Source organism: Aricia agestis, chromosome 20 (assembly GCF_905147365.1).
Source record: "Aricia agestis chromosome 20, ilAriAges1.1, whole genome shotgun sequence".
Lineage (NCBI taxonomy): Eukaryota > Metazoa > Arthropoda > Insecta > Lepidoptera > Lycaenidae > Aricia > Aricia agestis.
This window is the reverse complement of record NC_056425.1, coordinates 13,074,707-13,094,093: the sequence shown is the minus strand read 5'-3', so window position 1 is coordinate 13,094,093 and position 19,387 is coordinate 13,074,707. Positions and strand designations below refer to the sequence as shown.

The following is a 19,387-nucleotide window of genomic DNA, read 5'->3' as shown; positions in this document are numbered from 1 at the left end:
TCTGTGAAAATTTCAGAAGTCTAGCTATAGCGGTTCTTGACTTACAGCCTGGAGACAGACAGACAGACGGACAGACATCGAAGTCTCAGTAATAGGGTCCCGTTTTTAACCTTTGGGTACGGAACCCTAACAAGCAATGGAACAGCAAAAAATGGAAAGGTCGTAAGCGACAAAACGGTTTTTGTCGCGTAATTTAAAAACCATCAATACATTTCATATAAGCTATGGACAAATTAAAGTGTATGCTTTAACTAATAAATTTAAATATGTACAAATTTTGGAAGCTTAAATCACTCTCCTCTGTTGGCAAAATAGGAATCCCTTTTTTTACAGAGGTCTTTTTGAGTGATTATTCTGTGTTACAAAAGTTGACCAATCGTGTTATGCTATGGGTAATTCAAAGACAAAAACATGATGAATACTGACAATGAACTTTAATTTCTTAGCTTTAGTCATTGCTGAGAAAAATCGATATCGCTACAGCCAAATTATCAAGGCGTCGCCTGGTTTACAGTTGGCTGCGACACATATGGACTCATACATCCCCATAGTTTGGGGGACCGTTATTCGTTAAAATGTTTAAAATTATCATGGTGAATAAAGACTTTTGTATTTTGTATTTTTTTTTTGTATATGTACCATCGAGGAAGTTGATTCCTATGCAATTGACAGACCAACGTTATTTGTCGAATATGTCAATTCAATGTTAATTGTGATCTGTCAGCTGGGTTTGACGTAACGCAACCACACTACTTAGGTCCCCGATTTGCATAGGAATCAATTTCTCTAATAGTACCTAATACCTATACAGGGTGCAATTAAACTTTCCTGCCAAATTTTGATATATTGATCCTTGTTAAAAATAAAAATACACGTACTTTTTCTTTTATAAACACTCAGTACTAAAATGTTGAGAAATAACTACCGAAAGTTATCCTAAAAAACACTACAATTAATGGACACGACGCGTCGCCTGCGCGTGACGTGCCCCCGCGCGCGCGTTTCCCCCGCGTCACCCTTTCTCATTCCCCCGCGCCGCGAGTGACCGTTCTGCAACGATTTAAATTGGGATAAAATATGTCATAAAAAAATATAACACCCAATTTTTTTTTTTGTTAAATGGACTCGCCTAATGATACCTAAGCCCTGGAAAAAATTTGGCAGGAAGGTTTAATTGCACCCTGTATTTCAGAATGAATATAAGCATAGAGCAGCTCTATGTAAAGTATGTATGTACGCTGCTAGCATATAACTGGAGCCAGTAAGTGGATTAGAATCACGCATCAGAATCACTCAGCCTAACGAGGAACGACGTTCCGACCCGGTATCTCATTCTCATTCAAATACCTTTGTGATATACGGAGCAGGGTAAAAGGTTTACACGGAGTTTAGAGTGGATTTTTAGATCTTAGATAGGTAATATCTAAGAATGATTAGATAACGTACGGGTTCCGTACGATAGAGCGAAAATAGACTAAAAAATTTTGTTCCCTTAAATATTTACTTTAATTCTAATGGTAACAGGTGGGCACTTGAAATATTCAAAAAATAATAGCACAAATATAACATTTTCTAAATATTTCAAGTGCCTACCTGTAACCATTTTTGATATGGAGCAAAAAAGACCAGACAGACAGGCAGAGGTCTATCTAGACGGACGGACGGACGGACGGACATCGAAGTCTAAAGGTGGCTTTCGGATCTTTGCCGAGAGCGACCGCGACCGACGAAAATTCAAACGAAATGCCACTTTATGATATAGGCGATAGGTTTCATTTTACTCTACCAACTAGCTTTTACGCCGCCGCCGGCGGCAGCGTGGGTCGCCACCAAAATGTCAGTAGAAAATGACACTTGTATTCTATGTCATAAAGTAGCATTTTATTTGAATTTTCACCGGTCGCGGTCGCTCGCGGCAACGATCCGAAAGTGTCTAAACACACACGGTAAGGCCGAAGTTACGCGGCGTTAATTCCGCATGATTACGTCCGCAATGTCAAACGCGTACAAAATACGGACGGAACGCGACGGAATAGTGTCTCATCGGCAATTTAAAATACATTGCGGCCGTAATCATGCGGAATTTACGCCGCGTAACTTCGGCCTAGTATGTTTAGACACTTAGTAATAGGGTTCCGTTTTTAACCCTAAACAGTTATGCAAAGAGCCCGCGTACATTTGAAGTTACCACTATAACTATTGCAACGACGACAAATCTTAGTTGCGACAGCAACACCATACACCAATTCTAGAATACAACATGCGAACAATAACCACGCCACGCAATCATGTCGCATACATTATACAATCGAAAGAAATAACCCGCCTTCTAGCTCAGGGGGCCTATTATGAGCTCTTAAATCCATTCACTTTACGTCCTTATACAGTCAGTATAAGGACGTAAAGTGAATGGATTTAAGAGCTCATAATAGGCCCCCAGTCAGATATAAACAAGTTAGGTTGAACATGACTAGTGATTGGACAGTTCTAGTCATTGGATAGAGCACAAAAATACTAAATTTATTAAGGTTGTTTTAAAAACTACCTGCTTTTCTTTAAAATCAGGCGTTCTTTTACTTTAAAAACAGACAATTTTTAAAGCAACATTAATAAATATTGCGTATTTGTGCTTTTTCCAATGACTGTTACTGTCCAATCTACTAGTCATTTACCCTTTATCTAAAATTGCAGAGCTGAGCAAAAAAAGCAAAAAATTTCCACCACTTTGCATTTTATTGCGTGCACACGGGTTCATGAAAATTCGCATGAAAGGTCAAGGCATGCAGGGGCGGATCTACTATATGGCTTTTTGGGCTGCAGCCCAGGGCCCCGCGGATACAGAGGGCCCCCAACCGAACTGAAACCAATAGACGATATTGTCATATCAATCTAGAATTTTAAAAAATCCGATCATAAGGTTGGCGCATTATCCGAATGCCGTAGACGAACATTTAGTGAATGAGTGCATTCAGTTAAAATCTTACTGACTGCAGTCAAAGACAGAGTCTTACACCTCTTGCAGTGAATTTTTTTGGCTAATTTATGCAAAGAAACGTGTTGATGTTTTCTCAAACTGGTATAGCAGTTTGGGAAAACATCAACACGTTTCTTCTTTTCTTTCTTAAAGATTTTTTAACGATGCCGATCACTAGCTGTGAAGCAGAGCCATAGAGAAATATAATACACGGGGAGCAGAGCGTTCTTTCTCCAGGATGTCGTATATAGAAAACAAATACAGGACAACAATGTCATCATCAATTTTCAGTTCTTTCGATAAATTTCTATTTAACAAAGGACCTACACTGCGATGACCAAATAAAATAATTTGCAGTTTGTTTGTTAGTTTGAATGCGCTGAACTATCTACTACTGAAAGAATTTTTCAAATCGGACCAGTAGCTCCTGAGATTAGCGCGTTCAAATAAGCCCTTTCAAATAATTTCCTCCCGTTTTTTCAACATTTTCCTCTATTTCTTTGCTACTATTAGTCGTAGCGTGATAGAATATAGCCTATAGCCTTTCTCGATAAATGAGCTATCAAACACTGAAATAATTTTTTAAATCGGACCAGTAGTTCCTGAGATTAGCGCGTTCAAATAAGCCCTGTCAAATAATTTCTCCCCGTTTTTTCTACATTTTCGTCTATTTCTTCGCTCCTATTAGTCTTAGCGTAATAAAATATAGCCTATAGCCCTTGATAAATGGGCTATCTAAGACTGAAAGAATTTTTCAAATCGCACCAGTAGTTCCTGAGATTAGCGCGTTCAAACAAACAAGCAAACAAACTAACACACTCTTCCGCTTTATAATATTAGTATAGAATATAGATATACCTACATCACTACAGAAAACAGTTTCTTGTCAAAATGGCAATTAGTTGAGTAGGGCCTCTAAGCATTATTAGCCCAGGGCCCCACAAATTCAAGATCCGCTCCCTGAAGGCATGCATGCCAGTCGGTGGCTATGGATAGTTCAAAGTTAATTTACCCCTTATGTAGTTGGCATAAAGCCCACAATGTTCTTAGGAAACGTAAATCAACCTTGGTCTATGTTAGCCTTAATTTAAATAGCACTACTTGCTATTAATGGTTTTGTATCCATAGCAATTTAGTTGCGGGCCCATGTTGGATGCGAGTAGCAGGAGATCGGTCATCTTAGTGTTCAATAGCTATGTCCACAGTCCACACTGTGTACTTTTATCTTCAATTTTCGTCATCAACTTTCATATTGGCGCATTCAATAAAAGGAACGCAACGCCAATATTGTCATTTTTGAAGTTTTGGATACGGTCAGAGGGCATGCGTCGCGGGCATGCCTCACGTGCGCTGATGACTGCGCTATAAGTGATATAACGCATGCCCTTGACGAACAAAAAAGGCACAGTGTGGACAAAGCTATTGAGAGATGCCTATGTCCAGCAGTGGACGAATATAGGCTGATTTTGATTGATTGATCAATAGCCATACTAATATTATAGATCCGAAAGTGTGTCTGTCCGTCTGTTACCTGTTCACACTTAAACCACTGAACCAAGTCCCGAAAAAGGACATAGGATTTATATACCGAAAAAAAATGTACGGTTCCCACGCGATACACTATTTTGGCGCAACGAACTTGCGAGCGTCACCTAGCAGTAGCAGAAAAGCATTTCACAAACACGAATCATACATTTTCTTGCCATAATTGTGTAGGCAAATATCAAACCCCGGTATGTCCACCATAAGCGAAACTTGGCAAATGAGAGAAATGTTTTTTTTTTTTTAATGAAATAAGGGGGCAAACGAGCAAACGGGTCACCTGATGGAAAGCAACTTCCGTCGCCCATGGACACTCGCAGCATCAGAAGAGCTGCAGGTGCGTTGCCGGCCTTTTAAGGGGTAATAGGGGAGGGTAGGGAAGGGAATAGGGGAGGGTACGGAAGGGAATAGGGGAGGGTACGGAAGGAAATAGGGGAGGGTAGGGAAAGGAAAAGGGTAGGGGATTGAGCCTCCGGTAAACTCACTCGGCGAAACACAGCGGAAGCGCTGTTTCACGCCGGTTTTCTGTGAGGACGTGGTATTTCTCCGGTTGAGCCGGCCCATTCGTGCCGAAGCATGGCTCTCCCACGTCAAAATTTTTGACACAGACATCTTCTTTGCTCTTTCAGGATTCACCACACTAATTTGTATATACTGCGTTGTTCCATTTTTCTCACAAAATTCAATAAAATCGACAAGAGTTCAGTTTCGAGTATGGGTGTGACTTGCCGGGTTTTGATATTCACCTACACAATTTGTGAAAATTCCTCCTCAATTTTCGCTTTACAATTTCAAAACTGATCCTATCCTAGGCCATTAGAGCTCGAAGAGTTCCTCTTTGACCCAGAACCATTTGGCAGAAAGCCAACAACAAAAAATCTCGAAGAATTTCATTTACGAGCACTCCTTGGGATATTTTCTTTTGGTGAATTCGCAAGATTGTGACGGCGCGCGGCGAGAGTGAACGTAAATGAAATATTTTATGACAATGTCTTTGTCGGAGATTTTGTGATGTTTTAGAGGGTTTCCGTGGGAGCACGAAAGGGTTAAATGGTAGGATATATGAATGCAATGTTTTCACGCTAGAGGTTATACAACACAGATTTTAGAAGTAATTATACAACAAAAAGTTCTTTATCAATATTCTGACATGACGTGTGCAACATATCGGATTCTCGTCGGATTGTTTAGGGATTATTGGCCCTTATGTCGCCGGATAAGAAATCGCTCTGCGGAACTTATTGAAACTTGGAGATACCATGACTACATACATATGGAGATATAAAACCAGCGTAAAATATATGGACCAGCCTCAAGACAAGGAACTGGGTGCCTCAGGCAATACTGTCCATTTGTCCATCCAATTAAAATTAATGACGTTGTTTTCGGAACATATTTCTATATTCTCATGTTACCAATATGGGAACAAGTTTACAATTTTCATAAAAAGTAATAAAATGGGAGGAGATAAAATATAAATAAATATATAAGTTGCGCCATAATCCGTGTATCGCGCTTGAACCGTACATTTTTCCGGGACGAAAAGTATCCTTTTTCAGTATTCAAAGTATGTATATTGTATATCCATACAAATTCCAGCAAAATTGATTCAGCGGTTTTGATGTGAAGAGGTGACAGACAGACAAACAGACACTTTGGCATTCATAATACTCGTATGGAAGTAGGATAACTCAGGTTAATTTTATCCTATGGTCCTAGTTAAAGTTTCTAACTTCAACCAACCAACCAACTGCTGGCCTACTTGTTGTTGAATAAATCTTCTCTGGAATACACTGAAGCCGCGATGGGCAGTATAGGTAAATAAAGATTTATGACTACATAGAGAGATATTACTTACCAGCTAAGTATTAGCTACCAAGCCGTATATACGTGGGAGAGCCATGCTTCGGCACGAATGGGCCGGCTCAACCGGAGAAATACCACGTTCTCACAGAAAAACGGCGTGAAACAGCGCTTGCGCTGTGTTTCGCGGAGTGAGTGAGTTTACCGGAGGCCCAATCCCCTACCCTATTCCCTTCCCTACCCTCCCCTATTCCCTTCCCTTCCCTTCCCATCTCTACCCTCCCCTATTACCCTATTCCCTCTTAAAAGGACGGCAACGCACCTGCAGCTCTTCTGATGCTGCGAGTGTCCATGGGCGACGGAAGTTGCTTTCGATCAGCTGGCCGATTCTGTATCGTACATATTTTGTGAGTTAATAACTGAGTTAGTAACGAAACGGAGGAGTGAGTAACGGAAAGTGCCACTTTTTGTATTCACTTGCATACAAAAGTAAGACTTTCCGTTGCTCACTCCTCCGTTTCGTTACTAACTCAGTGATTAACTCACAAATGTACGATACAGAATCGGCCAGCAGGTGACCCGTTTGCTCGTTTGCCACCTTATTTCATAAAAAAAAAACCAAAATGGTGATCATCTTGGTAGCAAGTGGAAATAATATGTCTTGGACAAGTTTCAAATGCGATATTGAAAATTTATATAGGTTATATAAGTACACTAGCTGTTGCCCGCGACTTCGTCCGCATGGAATTTAGTTTATAGTTGTTCCCGTACATCGATTGAATAGTTTACGCGCAAATTAGAAAGTATATTGTGTGGGAACCGCACATTTTTTCCGGGACAAAAACATTCCTTGTCACAGATTCAAATTAGTATCTTCAATCTTCATGTCAAGTTTCATCAAAATAGATTAAATAGTTTAGGGCTTAGGCGATAAACATAAAAGTTTAAGTATACCTTGTCCTTTCCCGAGACTCAAAGTATCTCCATACCAAATTCCATCAAAATAGATTGAATAGTTTACGCGCAAATCATAAAAGTGTATTGTGCAGTAACCATACATTTTTCCGGGACAAAATGTATTCTATGTTCTTTTTCGGGACTCAAAGTATCATTATACCAAATTTCAGCAAAATGGGTCCAGCCGTTTACGCGTGATGTCGTGACCACGCAAAATATAACGTTCCGCGCTTCGCCCGCGTAAATAAGATATTTCACGGACAAATTAGTCCACAAAATGATCCTTCACGTGGTCTACTTCTTATCTGTGCCAAATAACAGAAACATTGATCCAGTAGTTCGTGAGATAACCCTTTCAAATACTTCCCCCGTTTTTTCCACACTTTCCTCTATTTCTTCGCTCTTATTAGTCTAAGCGTGACAAAATATAGCCTTTCTCGATAAATGGGCTATCTAACACTAAAAGAATTTTTCAAATCGGACCAGTAGTTCCTGAGATTAGCGCGTTCAAATAAGCCGTTTCAAATAATTTTCCCCATTTTTTCTACACTTTCCTCTATTTCTTCGCTCTTATTAGTCTAAGCGTGATAAAATATAACCTATAGCCTTCCTCGATCTATGGGCTATCTAAGATTGAAAGAATTTTTGAAATCGGACCAGTACTTCCTGAGATTAGCGCGTTCAAATAAGCCCTTTCAAATAATTTCCCCCCGTTTTTTCCACACTTTCCTCTATTTCTTCGCTCCTATAAATCGTAGCGTGATAAAATATAGCCTATAGCCTTACTCGATAAATGGGCTATCTAACACTGAAATAATTTTTCAAATCGGACCAGTAGTTCCTGAGATTAGCGCTTTCAAACAAACAATCTAACAAACTCTTCCGCTTTATAATATTAGTATCTATAGATATAGGTAGTACTAGTAGGTAGGAAAAGACAGTTTTAAAAAGATATTCTAAAACCGGCCAACTGCAAGTCTTGCAAGACTTGGGCGAAAGAACTCCGTACAAAACGGAACCAATTTTGGGAAAAAAAATGTCGCGTTTTTATAATTTGATTCAAGGGTTTATGTTTTCATTCAAAATATGGTATCTACATTATTACATAATCCTACATTGTTCACGCTAAAACTAACAAACACAAAATAAAAATAGATTCTAAAACTTTTAGCAACAAACGAACCGTCATACGGTCCGTATGCGATACCAGTTTAGTTAAAAATTCCACACGCGCAATTTCAGACTGTTTATTGAGTTTTTAACGGATTTCCAAAGTGCCTCCTAACTTTTTACGATTTCGAACTCCTGAATGTTCATTCCGATATTTAGGTAAGTTGGACGGATTCTTTTTGTCCACGAAAGAATTATCTTTATTCCTCAGACCAATAAAATCTTTTTTTAATCAGAAGTGCTTTAAAAATAACTATATTCCCCCATATTAGATGAGCCGCCATATTGGATGTAGAATGACATTACATTTGTTTCGGAGTTACTCTCAATGAGCCCTTTCATTTGATACCCATATTGCAGAAGTGCATTAAAAATAACTATTCGTCTATCTTGGATGAGCCGCCATATTGGATGTAGTATGACATTACATTAGTTTTCGAGTTACACTCAAAAATCCCTTTCATTTAATATCCATATTGTAGAACTGCATAGAAAATAACTATTTCGCCATCTTGGATGGTCGGCCATATTGGATTTAGAGTGATGTCACATACAATATCATGTATTGTCATCTAAACTAAACGTGCCTGCTAAATTTCAGCTCGATCGGTTAATTATATCTACTCCAAAATTGAGTTCCAAGATTTCACCCGAACATACATACTTACATACATACAGAGCAAGTTAAATAAAAGCTTTTAAAAATGTGTTATTTTTGTATGGGAGCCCCACTTAATTGTTTATTTTATTCAATTATTATTATTATTATTAATTGTTAAATTATAAATACAACTGAGTATGTTGTGAACATTTCAAGTGCCTACCTATTGCCATTATTGATATCGAGCAAAAAATAGCAAAAAAGTTACGTTTGTTGTATGGGAGCCCCCCTTAAATATTTAATTTAAGTATTTTGTTTTTAATAATAATAATAATAATAGTTTTTAGTAGCTATTTGTTGTTATAGCGGCAACAGACATTCACAATCTGTGAAAATTTCAGAAATCTAGCTATAGTCGTTCTTAAGATACAGCCTGGAGACAGACAGACAGACAGACAGACTTCGAAGTCTTAGTAATAGGGTCCCGTTTTTACCCTTTGGGTACGGAACCCTAAAAAACAAGGTAATGAATTCCTGAAGTTAAGAATCTGTTACTTTCTTAAGTTAACATAAACACTAACAGAGAATATACGCAAAGCAAAAAGTCGATCATTTATGTGAAAACAATCGATGTCTTTGGCGATTTTGATGACTCTTCTTTGAAGACCTTCCTTGGCCAAATCCATAGATAAATGATTGTTGGCGGTCGTAGCGCCGCGCGCGAGACCAATCATTAATCTAAGCCAAAACATTAACAGCCAAAACTCTTTTTTTCTAGCGGGAATCATCCCTGAGCATCTCTGAGAAAAAAAGTCTTACCTATTTGCAAAAACAGAACATCGCCAAAAAAACACTCAGCCCGCCCCTCACTCCAAAAATTTGGCTCATTCTTTCCACCCGCGCACCACTAATCTTATCAATAATTCATGAACCTAGTTGATTCGCACATCAAGTTTTCGATAAAATCTGTAGCTAACATTACCTCCTTTTGGCACCTATTAAGTAATCAGTACGGTACTTGATATCCAGACGATATCGGCAAGGTGAAAGGTCACAAGGTGTGACTTGTTACTTGTAAGTTGTATGACCTCATTGGTGATTACTGATTGGTCGCCTCATTCCGCCGCGAGACGCCGGCCGCGCCGCACGCCATGTACGCCGCCATTTTGTTTGTGTTATTCGCCACTGCGCACGCGCAGACAGTGCCCGTGGTGCCCACAGTTAATACCACGCAAGGTGTTATTATCGGTGCCTACAATAATGGCATCGCGAACTTCTATGGGATTCACTACGCCGGCACCGCGTCGGGAAGCAATAGATTTAAGGTATTTTTTGCGATATTTCTTGAGTGTGTTAAGTATATGATTGTGTCCGCAAATTATATGTAAGTAGTGTAGTATATAATCAAAGGTAAGCAGGTACATCAGTAAAATATGAAAGTTGTCTGATGTAAACAGACTACAATAATTACATAATGTTTATTTACTTATACCTATAATTATTTTAAAATTATTATAGGAATGTTTATTCTTTTGACTAAGACCTCATCAAAAATACAAAATTTCAAGCATTTCTACCTTTGACTAACGTACAAGATGGTACTATAGACAGACTTAAGTATGAAGAAAATAATATTATTCACTTGATCTGTGGTAGACAATAATGTTATATGAAACTTTATTTAATTTCCAAAACGTCTATTTTGTTTCATACGAATCGATAACGCCAAGAATTTTAACAATAGCAAAAATAGTAAACACATTCATAAACATTAAGTCATACGTCCTACGTCCTCAAAATATAACGTCACTTATACACCAAAACTGGTTAGCATAACTGTATCAAATATTATAAACCAGTCTGTAGGTAATAAACATTGAAATAGAAATACACAAATTGAAAAAAAAAACCAGTTATTATAATCAATAAATTTCAGTAATTTGATAATCATTAAAAAATATGCAAGATTTTCATAAAGTTGACTTGAGATTTGAGAATCGGAAGCCTGTATGGTTAACCTAATTTTATGATTTCGCACGGTGCGCCTGCGCGTATAGCGATAAGCGAACATACAGCTAATGTCGGTAAACCAGTTTGCAAACCACGCGGCGAGACTAACATAAATAAAGAAGCAACTATACAAACATAACATGACCTTCGAAGTTCCAATACATTGTTCGTTTAGACTTTAGATTCATTTTGATCTGGATATAAACAAAAAAGTTAATTCCACTGAGTGATGCCATTGCAATTTTTAAAGTTTGGTGGTATGGTAATGGTATCATTATAGCCGTTAGCCGCCCATACTAAGACTGGATTTACTCGTCTACCCGAACACGCGGCTTGGCGCCTACACCGCGAGATGATCAGATGATCAGAGCATTTGTCGAGGAAGGTGTAGAATCTAGTTATAGACAAGATGGTGACATATGCTGTCATCAAGGCAGATGTGATTTGGAAGTGATAGATATTGTACGATTGGATGTTAATAAAGGTTTATGGAAGTGTAACTGGTATTTTCTTCATGGTCCATCAGCAGCCGGATAACAGAAGAGCTGGCCTATGTTATGGAAACATTGTACGCAGAGTCGAACAAGTAATTTGATTATGTAAGAATTATTGTATTTAAATACCTAAGAAAATTTTGTCTGGTAACCTTGGCAACAAGTAAATAAGACTGCAAAGATTATTTGAATAAGTACATAACAATATTAATTGTAAGCAATGGAAGGAATTGTTAGAGTACAAAACCATATTCAAATTCAAATTTTGAATGATTACGAAACTTTTCAAAGGTCTATTAAAAATAAAATAACACGATCGCATCTTAAAGTGAGGCTCGAAAGCTTAGAGAAGGAATGGTCTCGTTTCCAAGACAATCATTACGAGTTGATAAAAATGGGGAAATTGCCACACGATTCTGAGTATCTAACAGACAAGGTATTTGATCAAGTTAAAGAGGTGTACTATGAATACAAGGGAGAGTTAGAGGATATTATTTTAAAGGAAATCATTGACCCTACAATTTATTCATCTAAGGTGAAAGACATATTTTCTATTAATCTGCCTAAGATTGAATTACCAACATTCTCGGGAAGGTACACGGAATGGGCAACCTTTTATAATTTATTTGAAACATTAATTCACAAAAATCCAAACTTGCAAAGCATTGAGAAACTTTACTATTTAAAGAGTCATATCACCGGTGAAGCAGAGCAATTGTTACGTCATGTACCCATCACAGAAACCAGCTATGAAGATTGTTGGAAATTAATAAGGAGGAGGTATAGTAACAAAAGATACATTGCAAATCATACATTGAATCGCTTGTTAAGGCAAAAGAATTTAGTTTCAGAGGAGAGTTGCGGAATAAAAAGAATACACGATACAACAAATGAATGTTTGAGTGCTCTATCTAATTTAGATGTGGATGTTTCGACATGGGATTTAGTGATTATTTACTTGATAACAGAGAAGTTGGATCAAGAAACTAGAAGACAGTGGGAATATAAGATTAGTAATAGTTTAGAGAGTTTACCTACTTTAGAAGAATTTTATACATTTTTGGAAAACAGATTTAGAGCCCTAGAATTTTTAGAGCTAAGAGAGCAGAAGAAGGAACAAAATGGAATAGAACGGAAGATTACAGATCAGAGACAAAGGACACATGCCTTTGCCACCACTGTTGTGATTTGTTCATACTGTAACAGAAACCATACATTAGACCATTGTAATTTGTTTCAAGAAGAAAGCTATGACGCTAGATCGGAATTTATAAAAAGTAATCATTTATGCTTTAATTGCTTTAGAACATATCATAGGGCATCAGCATGCAGGCGGTTTAGAGCTTGTCAGCGGTGTAGTGGTCGACACCATACGTTATTACACCGAGAGATGACTACCTGCCGTGATTTACCAAAACGGGACGTAAGGCCTATAAATGAGAGTTATGAAGAAGGTAGTTATTGCAATGACGATAGCAAAAATAGACAAATGCCTCAAGTAATGTTGCCCACAGCCTTAGTTAAAGTCAACGCTGAGAATACCAGTTTTACCCTAAAGACATTACTCGATCAGGGATCTCAAGCTTCGTTTGTCACCGAAAGAACCGCAAAAATGTTAGGCCTTCAAAAGCTACCGGTAGAAGGATTCGTAACCAGCGTGGGGGGAGAGAATCAGAGCGTGGCTATCACAAATATTGTAGAATTCAGTATACAGTCCACTGCTAGTAATTTCAAGTGTAATGTACAAGCCTACGTTCTGAATGATCTTCCGTCAACCCCAGCGATACAAGATATAGACATTCAGGCTAATTGGTCACAGTTGTCATCCTTAAAGTTAGCGGATCCTCATTTTGACAAACCTGGTAGAATAGACGTGTTATTAGGTGCGGGGATTTATGGGCGTATTCTGAAAAATGGTATTATTCGAGATACATCTGGCCATTTAACGGCGCAAAACTCTCACCTTGGTTGGATAATATCTGGTAGGATTCCAGTGAGATCAAAATAATTTAAGGTAGGATAAGGTAGTAATTATTGGTTTAATATTTGAGAAGAACATAAAAGGTATAAGTTTAGTTGTATTATTTTTGGTTAAGGCTTAGGGCATAGCAACATTTTTTATACAGTTTTGTTTGTGTTTTTTGTTAACTTATATAATACGAAATTAAGAATTTCTTTGAGTTTGTATTTAGAGGACCTTAACTGATAATTTGTATACTTAATGTGATAACAATAATTGTTATTAGTTATTAATGAGGGTCGGTTCAGGCAAAACTCTGTAATGTCGCCAGTCCAAAGCACTTATTATTATTATATTTCACGGTGGGCGGCTTATGGATTACGAATGTATTTATTACATACATTCATGGTGGGCGGCATGTAGAATCTAGTTATAGACAAGATGGTGACATATGCTGTCATCAAGGCAGATGTGATTTGGAAGTGATAGATATTGTACGATTGGATGTTAATAAAGGTTTATGGAAGTGTAACTGGTATTTTCTTCAGAAGGCTATAGGCTATATTTTATCACGATAAGACTAATAGGACCAAAGAAACAGAGGAAAATGTGGAAAAGAACAGGAACAATTATTTGAAAGGTTTTCTCACGAACTACTGGAGAAATTTTTATGATATTTGGTACAGATATAGAGAGGACCACATACTGTTATTTTTATGGAAAAATATACGGTTTCCGAGAAACTCTTAATTTACACAAAGCTTCTAAGACTAAGCGTAACTTAATCAATTTCAGAACCCGACGCCTGCACCTGTTTTCCCCGGAGAGTACCACGCGGTCGACAACGATATCATCTGCGCTCATCCCACACCGAGAGGTCTAGTGGGAGTCGAAGACTGTCTGGTGCTGAGCATCCACACGAACAACCTCACCGCATCCAATCCGGTCATGGTCTGGCTGGAAGGGGAGGACTACGACACGATCAGCAACATTCCTTACTCGTACGACAACCTCGTGCAACAGGATATCGTCTTCGTGTCAGTAAACTACAGGCTGTCGATCTTCGGATTCCTCTGCCTCGGCGTACCCGAGGCGCCAGGAAACGTCGGCTTGAAGGATGTAGTCCAAGCTCTGACGTGGATCCAACAGAACATCGCTGGCTTCGGCGGAAATCCAGGAAACGTAATTCTGTTTGGTCACGGATCGGGAGCTGCTATGGTGGATCTCATCACGCTGTCTGGAAAGGCCGATGGATTAGTTCATAAGGCGATGGTTTTGAGTGGATCCGCTCTGTCCCCTAGCGCTGTAGCATACGAGCCTGTAGCTTACGCCCATGCAGTTGGAAACAAAATTGGTTACACGGGTAAAACTAACGGTGAACTAGCCGAATTACTCTCCTATACCGCTATTGACCTGCTGGTGAATGCGATTAATGATTTCGAGTTCTACAATAACACGCCCTTATTCGCTCCGTGCGTCGAGAACCCTCAACTGAACAACGACACATTCTTAACGGACTCCCCAATAAATATCTTGAGATCCGGGAACTACAGCCACGTTCCTTACATCATCGGCTACGTGGACAGGGAGGGATCAATTCGGGCGCAGCAGGCGTTGTTCTCGAATTGGCTCAAGAAAATGGAGAGCAATTTCTCAGACTTCTTGCAAGCGGACCTAAAATTTGAGTCCGAAGCCAATAAGACTGCGGTAGCTCGAACCATTCGCGAGTTCTACTTCGCCCAGAGCTCTGTGGGCATGGCGACGATTGAGGACTTTTTGGACTACCAGGGAGACTCGCTCATAACCATGGCCGCGATCAGAGGTGCTAGCGAGAGGGCTGCGACGTCCAGGGCCGACGTCAGGATCTTCGAGTTTGCGTACAAGAGACCAGTGGATCCGGAGTGGACGTACCAGCAGATCCAGTTGACGGGGGTGAGGCACGGCGGCCTCCTCAGCTACGTGTTCGACTACAACCTTTCCACCCTTGAAATCTCTTCAAGTAACATGCTGACTTCGCGTATCGCGGTGTCAGCCAGGAACTTGCTGACATCGCGCATCGCGGTGTTCGCGCGTACTGGGTGAGTTCATTTTATTTCTTTTTCTTTTGTTTTAGATGCAAATTTGAAAAGGTATCTTTTTCTGGAGTAATCTTTAAGTTTCTAAGCAATGAAAACATCTATTTTAGGTGATCAAGATTATAATATCAGTACAGGCACAAAGATACCTATGTTAAATTCTTCCAATTCTATACTTTTCCATATCTCCCTACCGTTTATTTATTACCCATTTATCAATTCCAGGGGCCAGGACCCAAACATCACGATGTGGAACCCCATATCATCATCAGGCATCTTCCAGCTGTTGTACATTAGTGGGCAGGAGGTTTCCACCAACGTGAGCCTGGTAAAGGAGGAGGCGAGAGGGAACATAAGGGAGGAGAAGACCAACTTCTGGAACAGCATCTACAGCGCCCACTATAGAGCACCTACATCTATATCAGGTGCTACGAGTGCTCGTTTAGCGTTTATTCTCGTACCAATGTTTATTGCACTGCGTTTGCCTTTGAATTAGATTTTTATAAGAAATTATTGTGGGTATTACTACAACTATTAGTAGATGGACGGTCATCGCAAAGGATTTACTTACAGATGGAGAACCTACCGTACGTAAATTGGACGGGCTATGTCAAGCCGACAGATCATGACCAAAATACTGTATATTTATTAGAGGACTCAATTTTCTTTTTAACCCCCCCAACATATCCTTATCCTTCTAATAGAAGCTTAACCTCAAGTTTGTGGGGTCGCCACCCTTGTCCCCCGGCCGCTATCTTGAAAAAAGTGGTGACAACAATATTTTCATGATATCTCGGAAACACAAAATACAAATTTTTGTAAGTTTGCGTCTTACAAAAATTTGTAAGAACATAATTTGTTGCAAATTATTTTGCCTACAAAAATGTTTCGATAACTTTTTACTCTAAATTATTTTTTTTTTTTCATCTTTTCATCTAGAGATTGGTCCCACTTTTATGGTCCATTGTTTTCTGGCAATCTTTCCTCTGGACTAGGCCGACTATGATGCGAGAATGCCGTAGGCGCTTGGGCAACCGTACGGACATTTAAAAATCTTGTCCCAGGCACTACAGTATTTGAGGAGTGGTTACTTCGCTCTGAAAAATACTGTATAAATCATCCACAACGGATGTAAAGGCCTAGTTTTTTTTCTGGCAAGAAATTTTGAAGTTTGGCACAAAAATAATCAGTTATAAATAACCATATTGTTTTGTACTATTCAGGAAGTTGATTCCTAGGCAGATGGGGGACCTACGTAGTTTGGTCGCGTTACGTCAAAGTTCAAACCCAGCGGACAGATCACAATAATTAACATTGAATTGACAATATCCAACCAAATGACTTTGGTCTGTCAACTGCTGCGTAGGAATCAATATCCTTTAAAACATTTTTCTCAACTTTAACATTTAAAACTTAGAATCTCACTTATCTTATATTATAATTATTATAACCTAAATCTAAAGACTGATTTCAGGCATTTTAATACTTGATTTATTATTATCATTAGGTATATAAAAATTAAAAACAGTAAAGCTAAGTATATTATATTTTTTATATTTATAACCACAAAATTACTTAATGTAACGTAGCATTATTTTTGTTAAAAAATTGTAATCTTATTGAAAATTAGAAAAAATAATACAGTATGAAAATTATTACTCATACTTCTATAATTATATTATTACAAAAGTACAACATAAGCAATAATATTATTTGAGTGACTTTGAGTGAGTTTTTTATTCATCGCTTCTCATCACAATTCATGGCAAATGTCAAAGGTTTTAGTCAGCTTAATGAAGAAGAAGAGGAAGATGGACTTTGGCCGAAAAGAATGACTGGCATTATGATTTTAGATTTAAGTTCAGTAAAAAACCGAAAATAATTATTGTTGGGAAATTGGTAATACTTTTTTTGTGTTAGAGATTATAAACATTGAATGTCGTTTCTCTTTCAGGTAAGATTTTTTCAATAATGTGTATTTTGTGTAATATTTTTTGACGACCTCTGTGGCTCTGTGGTGAGCGCGTTGGTAGCTCAAGCCGGGGGTCGCGGGTTCGAATCCCGCCGACGGAACAAAAAAAAGTTAAAATATGTGTATGATATAATAAAAATCTTAAATATATGTATAGTATAAAAGTATTAAATATATTTCCGTTGTCTGGTACCTGTAACACAAGTCCTTTAGGTACTTAGCACGGAGCCAGACTGACGTGGTGTGAAGCGTCCATAGATATTATTATATTTTATATTATATATAAAGTGTTTGTCAAGAATTTAACAAAATAAAAAACTCTCTTTCAGAAGCAACACATTCAATTTATTATAACCCAAAAAGATATAATCTTATATATGTATAATTAACAATAAGTTCACAATTATAATAATAATAATAAACATAAAATTTACATTACAAGATACACCTAAGATGTTTCATAATAAAACCTGTGATTTTAGTTGATAGAAAAAAAATACTTACCTTAGTTTTATTTAAATGTTTTCAAACAAAAGAAGTACTAAGAATCTTATGTTATTAGTTTTTATAATACATACTTTATATTTTTATAGGCTCGATATTGATTTATTTATTACCTTATTCTTTTTTTATTGTTTGAAGTTTTAATTTGTCTTGAGCTTTGACCAATCTCAATAAATATTTTCATACAAAGAAATTAATTTGTTTTTTATTAAAATCTACAACTTTTTTGCTGGCCCTACGGACATAAACCCGAAAGTCATAAAAAATAATTGACCAAGCAGTATTTGTGGTCCAGGTGCTTCTGCAGCTGTGTGAACTGAACGCTGAACTGTGGAGAAGTATCGCCACAGTTCAGTCCCAGTAGATATTTCACAAAATCTTCCCGAAACTTCAAGAGCCGTATTTTGGATGTCCGGTCTTTCAAACGTAGCAACCTATGCGCGTTTTGTACGTAAAAAAATCTACAATATAGGTGAGAAAGGGATATTTAAGATGAAATGGGATACGTGGTACTACGTACTCCGGCACTCCGTTCCAAAGTTGCATCTGTGGTGCCAATCTACGCAATATTGCTAATACGCAATATTGCGTTGTAGGCACCATACATTATTTTTTATAAAATATACAGTGTGTTAGTGTAAACACCGTTATCTTTGAAACCATCAAATGATACCGTCAAAATGAACAACTTTTTCTATGAGAACAATGCTGGGAACTCAAAAAAAAAGCCGTCTTCATACCCATAAGTATGCCCGGATCGGCAATTTGTATGGCTATGAAGACGGATTTTTTTGAGTTCCCAGCATTGTTCTCGTAGAAAAAGTTGTTCATTTTGACGGGCTCATTTGATGGTTTCAAGAATAACGGTGTTTATACTAACATCTTGTACTTATATAAAAAAAAATATAAATATCACCATGGCGATGTACTTTTTCCAGTTGGTACAATGTGACCAAATTAGAACACGTCATCAATCAGGACTTCTATGCCAGTTAAAAGTGTGACACAGAACTCGGGGTCAATTGATTTAGTTACAAGTTGGCACTAAATGCCAAAGGGCAAAGGGCAACTTCTGAAATAAAAGTACTTTTTTTACGTATAGACTTCGTACAGGATCGATCGAGGAACTAGAATTTATAGACTGTGTTAACTAGTGTTAAAAAACTGAAATGTTTGTTTAAACGCACAAAAAAAAACGAACTGCTTGACTGATTTTAATGCACTTTGGCCAACTATTATCTAGACGCTGTTAAGCATTATTTAGTGTCCTAACCTACGTGTAGTGTATAGTCAAAGCCCACAAAAAATTTCGTGTTGAGTTATGA

At 38.0% G+C, this 19,387-nt stretch overlaps 2 protein-coding genes across 11 annotated transcripts in view; one reads left to right on the top strand and one right to left on the bottom strand.

Moving 5' to 3' along the window:
* LOC121737102 (transient receptor potential cation channel trpm) overlaps positions 1 to 19,387 on the bottom strand; it is a 282,713-nt gene that overhangs the window by 201,245 nt on the left and 62,081 nt on the right. The gene's annotated exons all lie outside the window — the stretch shown is intronic.
* On the top strand, positions 10,181 to 16,218 carry LOC121737105 (venom carboxylesterase-6-like). The gene is made up of 3 exons (XM_042128659.1): positions 10,181 to 10,372; positions 14,307 to 15,589; positions 15,812 to 16,218. Exons 1-3 carry the CDS (start codon positions 10,199 to 10,201, stop codon positions 16,080 to 16,082), a joined length of 1,728 nt encoding a protein of 575 aa, XP_041984593.1. The 5' UTR covers positions 10,181 to 10,198; the 3' UTR covers positions 16,083 to 16,218.

Coding starts and splice junctions, on each gene's coding strand:
- LOC121737105 (XM_042128659.1), top strand. CDS start 10,199: ATGTACGCCGCCATTTTGTTTGTGTTATTCGCCACTGCGCACGCGCAG. Junction 10,373..14,306: donor CGGGAAGCAATAGATTTAAG/GTATTTTTTGCG, acceptor AATCAATTTCAG/AACCCGACGCCTGCACCTGT. Junction 15,590..15,811: donor GCGGTGTTCGCGCGTACTGG/GTGAGTTCATTT, acceptor TATCAATTCCAG/GGGCCAGGACCCAAACATCA.